Below are 10,242 nucleotides of genomic sequence, written 5' to 3'. Positions count from 1 at the left end.
CTTCCGATCCTCTGTAACTGCCCTCACACACTGTCCCTGCAATGTAAAGTCAGGATGGGCAGTTGTTAGTGTCCACTTAAATGCATAACATGTTAGCACTGAAAGGATGTTAGCTCATCTTGTCCAACCTGTCATTCTATGGCTGAGGAAACCAAGGCCTAAGAAGGGACATAGTTTGCCCACATAATACATCCAAGAAGAGACAAGGTGTGGCCTTGAACCTAGGTCTCCTAACTATGGGGGAGTATTTGTCATGCTGTCCCCTGTGACTTACGTAGACTAGCCCAGAAAACAGAGCTGATAATTATCCTTGAATACAAGCAGAATTCTACCTGAATTCTGGGCAAGATTCTACGTCCAGGCAGTTTTTATGTTTTTTATTTTATTTAAGAGTTGAAGTATTTCCATTTAACTTTGACTACTACATACTCCATTTAGAGAAACAGGAAAAGAGGAAGTTATATTTGGAGTAGATCACAAAGGGGTACTGCTCTCTATATGCAGCGTTCCCTAGGAAAGAAGTTTTCATAGTCATCATTATACACATTCTCAATTTTTAGGAAGGTCCATTGTTCACAGATTCACTTTTCAGACCAGAAACTTGAGAAAAAGAGAGAAATCGCCTTGACTAGTTGTATCTGGAGAAGGCAAAAAGGATAAATTCTTGGGCAGTTCTTGATTAAGTAACTGACAAAGAAGGACAGAATTCTGACCACATGTATAGGTCGATTCTGAAGGGCATGTTTCTAAAGCTTTCTGGCAAGAGCTTTGAAATACAATCCTCATATGTTCACAGAAGCTTAGTAGGTGATAACTTATAATCTCACACCATAGGAAAAGAAAAAAAAAAAAAAGGTGCACCGGATGAGACGAGGAGAGCTGATTCTCTGACAAGTGGGTTGATGGGGCCATTTTTAAATATGAACAACTGGCCCAGTTCAGTCACGTGGCGTGTAAGTGGGTAAAGTGGACCTACCCTGCTTCTGACCGCTCAAAACTCCCAAGTTGGGAGCAGCTCAAGTATCTATAGTGAGAAAGTAAACTTGGAGGTTTAAAGAAGGGTGGGGGTCCTGAGTGCTCCCTACCCCTTTACCTGGACACCTAGCTTCCAACAGTATTGACGTAGGTACTGAGCAGATAAAGATGTTAAATGTCCTTCTGGAGAGTTATGGTTATGAATTTAAAAGGAATAGTTGAGATTTTATAGCATTAAGAATAAACCAAACTATTAAGTTTCACTCAGTATAGATCCTGTGTGTCTGTTCCTAAGCAAGCTTCAAGGAGCTGAGACAAAAAGGCAATGAATGCAGATGCTTCCTTCCTTGATGGGCCCTGCTACATTAGACCATGAGCCACTTGTGACCACAGACATGGCTCCTTACAAAGGAGCATCCTGGTGGTGCTGCTGGTGCCATGAATCACCTGGCAGGGCTGAAGATGGGCCTTGATGCCGAGAAAGCCCAGGATAAGATGCTAGAAGTGTGATCTCTTGGAAGAGGACCTATTATGTGTCTTAGGAGAAGGAGTCGTTCTCCAGAGCAGAGAGGTCCCCCAGAACACCCTCTCTTCCCCATCTGTGGGAGACTCCCAGATTTAATGAGAGCTCTGGTCCGTGTACCTGGAGGCTCTGGCTTGTGCTTCACTGCAAAGGCTCAGGAAAGTCAAGAGCAGTGAAGGGAGACCTCAGTAAATCCACACACAGTAGCTTCTCACATACACTGGTTCCCTTGGCAGCCAGGGTACTCTTAATCCACCTAAGGGCACTGGGGACAAAGCCTGAGAGAGGGCACCCAACTTCATACTAAACAGATGTCTTGGTACCACATTGACCCTCACACACTGCAGCTCTTTACCTTGTCGGAAGGAGATGTACACCAACCTCTCATCAAACTTCTGGACATGCCGGAAGTTGTTGATCATCTCTCTGGGGGATGAGTCATTCTCACGTGTGCAGTACAGATCTGTCTCCAAAGCCAGAAGCTGTGGTGAGAAGAGCAGAAATATACCCTGCAGGCAGAGTGACAGCTCCCTTGCCTAACCTCAGTGGGGAAGAGACTGCCAGCCTCAGCTCCAAGGCCTTGGTGGGAGATACAGTAGAAAGCAGTGGGAAAGCCAGAGAACTGCTCCCCTCCCCTGCAGGCATCTGGGTGACTGGGCACCGGGTGAGCTGCTCTGCCTCCCCACATCCCCAGGTTTGAGGCTAGGTCAGTGCTGAAATCTGCCCTGCAGGAGGGAAACCTGGGGCGCTGCAGGGGTTCCTCAGCCTCTCGCAGAGACTGCACTCCTCTCCTGAGCCTGATTTGGCATCCGACTCTAAATCGGTGGGGCATCGGGACTTATTCTGATGTTCCCATAAAAAGGAACAAAAAGAGGGAGGCAAGAGTTTCACAGGTCATCTGACTGCTAGTTCCATGGAATTTTCCTATACCTGCATGGATTACATAATCTGCTTCCAAGGCAGTTTCTGGGTTAGGATGTTACTGCTTCCTAGCACGTTGCACCTCTTGATTCATCTCATCTTTATTCCTATCCGCCTACTTGCTGTCCTGTATCTAGGTTACTCAGATCAGTAGCTCATAGTAAAAAAGAAGGAGCAACAATGAGGGCTGTTCTGGACTCATGAAAGAGGGTCAAGGGTGAGGTAGGCCGTGAGCCAGTGGATAGCACTGCCCTGGCCTTGGCTCCTGGCAGCCCTTTTTTCCTCTCGATGAATCGAAGCTGTGGAATAAAGGGACAGGCAATGACCAGGAGCTCAGAAGATCTGACTTTGGGTCTTAGCTCTGTCACTAACCAGTGGTGATCCTGAAAGTCTCCTCAATTCTCTAACCTTCACTTCCATCACCTATAAGATGAGAGGGTTAGAGATGCTTGCTAAGGAGTCTGTTCCCCAGTTTTACACTAGACTGTGAGCTTCTTGAGGGCAGAGACCCTCACTCATTGCCATAATCCCAGCTTCCCAGATTGTTAAATGATTTAACCTAATCCTGTCTTTATTCTGCCCCTGTAAAGGAACCATGCTCTCTCCTGTCTGGGAGGTGAACACCATCCACTAAGGGATGTATTAGGAAATGCAGCTTAACAACTCTTCTTTAAATTCTAGATCAGAGGAACATTGGGGCTTAAAGAACTGTGGAGACATTTATTTTCCTAGCTTGACTTGATAACTCAGGCTGAAATTTCTGCAGCATTCCAGGCACCTGTGATATTTGGAAAGGTTCTGCATAGTTGCCAGTGAAACTCTTAAGTGAGGAAACCGAGTCACTGATTATGATATGGGTAGTACCACGTGGTCCTTGACTTGGAGGGGTGTGACAGTTACCTGCTCCTGGGAAATTTGCACAGGGTTTCTGAAAACTGTCCAGAGCACCGTGGGGTGGCAAGGAGGTGTGGTCAGGGACCCTTTGTAGCGATAGTACTCAGCAGGCCTCTCAGGAAGCAGCTCTTCAATGCTGAAACCTGGAATGAGCACTTCTTGGCCTGGAGAGACATGTTGAGAAGATGACGTCAGCCTCGCTCCCCATGGCAGAGGTGCAGCAGAGTGTATGACTGAGCCTAGAAATGTAAACTAGTCCCTTTTTGGGCCATGTGACCCAAGGGCCTGCTCACAGACAGCACTCACCCCCTACATTTGTTTTAATTTAGGTCACACGGGAGTGACTACATCTTTTTCCAACAGAGGGTAAATTAGCATCTCAGGACCCCCTCACCTTCGTACTTTACTTCTTGAAGGTGACTGAAGATCTTGTCATAGGATGGATTGAAGGAGCCCATCTGGAACAGAGACAGGGCATGTTGAACCGGGACAGAATTCTATAGGCTGAACCTGGGTTGACAACTGCTAATGGGAGGGCTGGGCTGGGGGTTTGTGGTCACTGCTGCCAGGCCCTCCCTGAAGCAGCTCTTTACTAGGACAATTGTGGTGGGTCACTAGGCCAGTAGGGGATTAGTGTAATGGTTTTGCCCTCTTGTGTCTCAGGACATCCTTTTTCCAGCTCCAGGCACTGGGACTTTATTATCTCAGGGCAAGGGAGATAGCTTGTTGTCCTGATTATCTGGCTATAAGCCTGAAGGCCACAACTAGCATATTCTCTAACCAGAACTTAAAAGAGCTTGAGTTCATGCAAGCCAGTTCAGGCAAGTAAGCATGTTGAGAAACAAAGTACATGGTATTATTTTCTAGGGAAAAATAATACAAGTGAATCAGGAGACATTCCCATTTTCTGGAATTAAGGAAAGAACTCATTCCAGGGTCCATATAAAGGATGGAACTTGGATACCAGGAGTTGTATCAAGGGTTCAGGCATCTAATGGGGCAGCGCTGAATGACCACCCACCCCACACACACACACTCTAACACACATACACACACACACACACACACACACACACACACACACACACACTGCATCCAAATGGGCAATTCCATAACTTATGCAATAGAACTAGGGACTAGGGTTCATTTTTCCATTGTCACAAAGGACACACCCATTTCTGCTGCCCAGCCACAGAAAGTGCTGCCTCCAGGCCCCCTATGGGGGAACAGCCTCTGCTCTAGAGGCAAGACATAGAATGGGAGTGAGCCACACACAGCCAACAGACGTGCATGGAACCAAATGCTGAGTCTGATATAATCCCACCTTCAAATTTAATGTAAAATCCCTTTAAATACGTCTTACCTCTATGAGAACAGCTAGGACGGCGAGGCCTTCTGACTCGTTACTGGCAGCGCTGGCATTAGGGTACAGGTCCGAGTTATAATGGACAATATGCAGCTGCAATGGGCAAGAAACCTCTCATGAGGGAATGGGCGACTCATGGGAACCTTTCACTTTTGCAGGAGACTGGAATCCAATGGGGATGACAGACCCCCTCCCAGGTAGGTTAGGCCCCTCAGACCTTCCACTCATGGCCTCCCCAGTTTTTCTTTTCCCTCAGTCCTCTAGACCAGCGGTCCCCAACCTTTTTGGCACCAGGGACTGCTGCTCCTATGAGAATCTAATGCCTGATGATCTGAGGTAGAGCTGAGGCGGTGATGCTAGCGCTGGGGAGTGGCTGCAAATACAAATGAAGCTGTGCTCCCTCACCTGCTGCTTACCTCTGGCTGTGTGGCCTGGTTCCTAACAGGCCACAAACCTGTACCTGTCAGCAGCCTGGGGGTTGGGGACCCCTGCTCCAGACTGCAAACTCCGCCAGGGCAGACTGTCCATTTTATTCACTCATTGTGTCCCATTGTCTGATATGGTGCTTGGAAAGTAACAGGTGCACAACAGATGTTGAATGAGTGAAGGAGGAAATGAATGAATGGGTTTTTATACCAGCCATGAAAAAGCCTGGGTATTTTGGAGCACTTCTGAACCCTTCTGATTTTTCTTACCTGTTTTGGAGCCTTGGGTAAAATTGTCTAATGTGGCTCACCCAACTTCAGCCTGGCCACTCTCCACTTGATCTGGAAGAAGTGGGGGCTGGGGTGGTAAACTTCCATCTGTAACTTAATCGTATTTGTATCCAGAGTAGGACACATATTTATCTCAGATGGAGAAAATCACAGCTTGGCTTTTATAAAGTTTTATCAATCATATTTTAAAAGGCCATGGAACAAGAATGTTACTTCATGAATGTAGACTTTTACCTTTACAAAATAAAATTCTAAACTCGTCTTTTCAAAGCAGAATTTTGTTGTCATTATTAAAGTGAAGAAAAGAATTTTCAAGAAATTTTAGGTTTAAAAAGTTTAGGTAAGCATTAAGACATTATTATGACAAATTCTGAAGCTAAGCAGAGTCGAGCCTGGTTAGTACTTGGATGGGAGACCACCTACAAAGATCAGGTGCTGTAGGCATAAAAAATAAAATAAAAAAATAAGGGATTGTAAGCTGACAAGGTTCTTGCAATCTGTGAGGTCAATCAAGGGTTGCCTTGCCTAAAATATATACATACAAATTCTGACAATATTTAACCTGATTTTTAATCCTAAAGGCGGTGTCCCTTGTTCTCCAAAAAACTGTACGAGTAGATAGTTCTACAGATAAGACACACGCATTTTTGTTGATTCTTTGCCTCTTGGGACTATGACGCATTGAGATTTTATCCCTCTTTTCTTTTTTACTCAACTCTTTTTTCCATCTTATGTATTTATAAATAGAATTCAAGAATATTGAAACATGATCAAAAAGAATGTTTTATTGAGCACAGGTGAATGTCCCCACTTTTCAAGTGGTCCTTTCTAATTTTAAAAAATTATGTAAAATTATTGCTTCCTTCAGGTGGTCCTCTATTAAGGATGTCTCAGGGGCTCCTACTTCACCATCTTTCCCCCAGAGAACATAGACTCCCGCATTGCCCCACACCATCTTGGCCTGGCGTTGCTTTCACAAATGGAGCAAAATTCTATATGGCCAAAACCCCAGAGGTGCTAGATCCTTATTTCTTTTTATAACTGACCTTTGAGTTTATGGTCTGTCTTAGCACTTTTCTCACTGTGTTCAGATTAAATCTAGAGGAGGTAAAGACTAATAGAAACAAGGGTATTCCCTATGAGAGGATTAAGAGAGTTTCCTGAGTCTTCTTATGTAGACTCAATTCAGAAGGACCTCTACATTCTCCAAGACCCTCCGTAGAGAATCTACCACTTTAGGGTTAATTTGACATATTTCCTCTATTGTTGACATTTATGGTCCATTTTCACCAGGTTCTTGGTCTGATGATGTGGCTTAATATCAGAAAATACAAAAACTAGAAATATTATTAAATGTCCAAACCCTCCCAGCCTAGACCATAACTCCTTCTTTATTCCCCATGGGAAAGTAAAAGCCTCCACATTGCAATTAGGCTGGAAGAAATCACAGTCCTGGAGGTTCAGAGAGGGGCCTGGTCTGAAATATGTGCACCTGCAGTAGTGCCATCACATTGGGCCAAAATTATAGTTCCTCCACCCTTGTAACTCAACCTATAATTAGCCTGAGACATTAAGCTGTTCAGCAATTAAGAACAGAAGAGAGAGGTCATGTCATTATTTAGTATGGGCTCCACTGGTTGATCAGTAGCATTTATCTCCCTGTAATGCCCTGTAAACATTTAGAACCACACCCCCAAGGTCAAGCCCATGGGAGCTCTGAAATGGAGCAACTCAATTCTCTTCCCCTACTTGTAGTGCAGGAACAATGCTTTGCATCTCATCCTGTTTTCCTTTAGCATTTTGGGTTAGCACCTCAGGGCAATGTAACACAATGCTGTGCTGAAATCCTAAGCTACCCTCGGTCAGTCTCTGGTTGCCATGATGCCCTGTACGTTATAATGCCAGTCATTCTTTGATTTGTGACCAAGTAGAAGAGTAGCCCTGGACCTGAGTCCCCAAGTTCCAAGGACAATCTACGTCCAGGGAAAAGAAAGATAGGATGAAAAAGACCTATGTAAACAGCGTGGCATGTGAAGAAAGGCTGAATTTGGGGGAGCAATTAGCCCACTATGATTCAACAGTGGGATGCATCAGCTAGACAAGCTGGTGGGATCTTAATCTGTGCAGGCAGAAGGGGGATATCTAGAAAAGGAATATGTATATCCCACTGTGCCCGCTGGGAGCACTGCCTTCTGAGCAGCATCACTCAGTAAAAAACATAGAGACAAAGTCAGCCTGTTCAGGAGAGGAAGGGGATCAGGCCACCACAGGAGCCGCAGGGTGGCCACGGTGGCTATACCTTCCTGTGTTACTGACAGGCCCGGACGCGAGTGTGGAAAGCATGAAGGCAGCGCGCCCACCTCACCTCTCCAATGCTCTGATCTTATCTGCACACCAGCCAAGTGGGAGGATACCAGCCCGCCCACTGCCAGGCAGCTGCTGCCAGCCTGACAACCCCACTCACCTCGGCAGCAAAGTGCTTCCCGCCAACCGTGTGCTCGGAGCCGTGGGGGTTGTTCTGGTTCCCCCAGTGCAGGTGCAGCTGTGTGGCACTGTAGCGGGAAGGGAGGCCCTGGATATGCATGGCTGGGGGCAGCTCCAGCTTCACTGCAGGGAGTGGAGAGGCAATCTTCAGAGTCAGGTAGACAACACTTGCCCGGGGCCCAGACAGGGTGCAGGTGGATGCAGCAAGGTAGGGACCAGAGAGAACACAGTCTGCAGGCCAGAAATCCGGCCACTTTCCCTGGGAACATCCCTGTTTCACTAAAGCAATTCCAGTGGCACTGGGACCTTCTTGGTTCCCTCTGGAAAATGATGGCAGGAACACTAATACTAGACCCAGGGATGGTTGTTTATTTATATATCCACATATCACACTCCTGGCTATGAAGATGGAACCTTTAACGAAGTACCTGCCAAGATGTAGAGTCCTATAGCAGCAACAATAATAATAATTGCTATTTATGAAGTATTTACTCTATGCCAGATCCCAACATACATAATCTCTAGTCTTGATAGTACCCACCAATATGCCCATTTTCCGGATGAAAGTTTGAGGAGGTTGAAATTCTTACCCAGAGGCTCATGACTCTGGCCAAGTGGTCAAGCCAAGATTCAAATTCAGGTTTGTCTGATTCCAAAGCCTGGGTGTGCACCCGCCACGAACTGTGTGGCTCCTTGAGTTCATGATGCCCAAGAATTCATTTTCCTACCACAGCCAATGTGCCAAGGGGCTCATGCTTGTCCCCCTCTCCTATCCCAAGACATGTGCTTCTTCTGAGAGGCGCTGCCCTGGCAGAACAGCGGGAGCCCAGGGCCTCTAGCATCCCCTGGAGAGAGTGGTCTGGGCTTCCCTTGAGAGCTCCCCTCTGCCCTTCCCCCTGGTACCTCAACGGAGCGCCCTCCCTGACAGGCAAGGAGCTGAGGGGAAGCTCAGACATCCCCTGCAGGTCTCTGAGGTCTCTTCCTCACCTGAATGGCCATTATTGGTCAGGATAAATTGCTCATTGGCAGACACATTGTAGCCTTGGAAGTCAAGAGGCACAAGGCTGGCATCATACTGGAGGATATCACTGTGCAGGTCTATTGGGGACTGCAGCAGACCTCCACATGATGGGTAGTTTTTGGACCAGCTCGTCTCCCCATCAGGACCTAGAAGGAGAGATTCAAGCCCAAAATTTAATCAATTTTCCACAGATATTGTTTCCTTACCTTCCAGTTCTGTGTTCAATACAATTACTCCTTTTCTCTTCTTTTCTTAATCTGCATAGGTGTATTCTTCAAGGTCCAGAGATTTTAGCCTAGGGAGTTAGGCCCAGCAAGTCCCTCAAGACCACTTGCTCTTGAAGTGAGGTGGGGAAAGGATTAGAGCAGCCCATACAAGGGACTAGGGCCTGACGAGCTCTGCTTCATTTTGTACATCATTCATATTTTGACACAATACATAACCTCCCCACGTGGAAGACCTGTCAACGTTTGGCAATTTGGCATCTGTTTATCGAACACCTGTCATGGGCAAAGGTTGCTCCGGGTCTTGGGGCCACTAAATTGAACACAATACTAAGGCCCCTGCTGGCCCATACTTGTATTCTAGTGGGGAAGAATTTAATGAATCTGCTGGGATGCTTCAAGTTGGAAAATTTGGTGTCTGACTATAGCTCCAGGTAGGTGTTTGAGGCTAATGGATTTACAGATATGATCTTCCTGAGAGGAAACCCTGGAGGACACTGATTCTTGATATCCGTGTCTGGGGTAAGTATAGAATCCAACCTGATAGGGATGCTTGAGAAATATCAAGTAATTATAGACCTAGAGTAACAGAGCTAAGTGCAAGGTTTTCACTTAGTATGACAATACTACAAAAAAAAAAAAAAGTATGATAATACTACAAACTAATTATTACAATATAATTGACAAACTATCAGTAAGGAGGAACAAACTTTAAAAATAAATCCTCCAGGGCTCAGGCTTCTTGCTAACTATCAGGTAATAGTCTTTCCTCTGGAAATGAAAATAAACAATCCAATCCCATGTTCAGATAAACTTTCTTACTCCAACAGGGAAAAGTCTTTAAAGAATGTAAAGCTATATTTAAAAGATTAGCTCCCATGGTAATTAAACAGATTTTCAGGCTGAGATTTCTCCAGAAAAGCAAATAATTGGCATGTTATGGCTCGTTTGAGTAGAACCATGATGCCCTGTGAGTTCTCTCGGAATTGGGACCCAAGCATTGCCATCTGGGGTCCATTCCTCAGTATCTTAGCACAAGGAAGGGTGTTCACTAGAGCAGAGGCAAAAAGAACACTACTTCTCCTGGGGATCCTTCCACAGACAATAGCACCATTTCA

General features: G+C 45.8%; 1 protein-coding gene across 6 annotated transcripts in view; it reads right to left on the bottom strand.

Moving 5' to 3' along the window:
• CA12 (carbonic anhydrase 12) overlaps positions 1 to 10,242 on the bottom strand; it is a 46,906-nt gene that overhangs the window by 9,759 nt on the left and 26,905 nt on the right. For all 6 annotated transcript variants that reach the window (XM_015595877.2, XM_025038957.1, XM_015595878.2 and 3 more), the window contains exons 3-8: positions 8,867 to 9,046; positions 7,860 to 8,002; positions 4,677 to 4,772; positions 3,708 to 3,771; positions 3,320 to 3,477; positions 1,854 to 1,980 (exon numbers count right to left, since the gene is read on the bottom strand). In XM_015595877.2, coding sequence (XP_015451363.1) covers positions 1,854 to 1,980; positions 3,320 to 3,477; positions 3,708 to 3,771; positions 4,677 to 4,772; positions 7,860 to 8,002; positions 8,867 to 9,046 — 768 coding nt within the window. The remainder of the gene's footprint in view (positions 1 to 1,853; positions 1,981 to 3,319; positions 3,478 to 3,707; positions 3,772 to 4,676; positions 4,773 to 7,859; positions 8,003 to 8,866; positions 9,047 to 10,242) is intronic.

The sequence above is a fragment of the Pteropus alecto genome, unplaced genomic scaffold (assembly GCF_000325575.1).
Source record: "Pteropus alecto unplaced genomic scaffold, ASM32557v1 scaffold86, whole genome shotgun sequence".
In the NCBI taxonomy this organism is placed as follows: Eukaryota; Metazoa; Chordata; class Mammalia; order Chiroptera; family Pteropodidae; genus Pteropus; species Pteropus alecto.
This window is presented reverse-complemented; position numbering and strand designations above follow the sequence as displayed.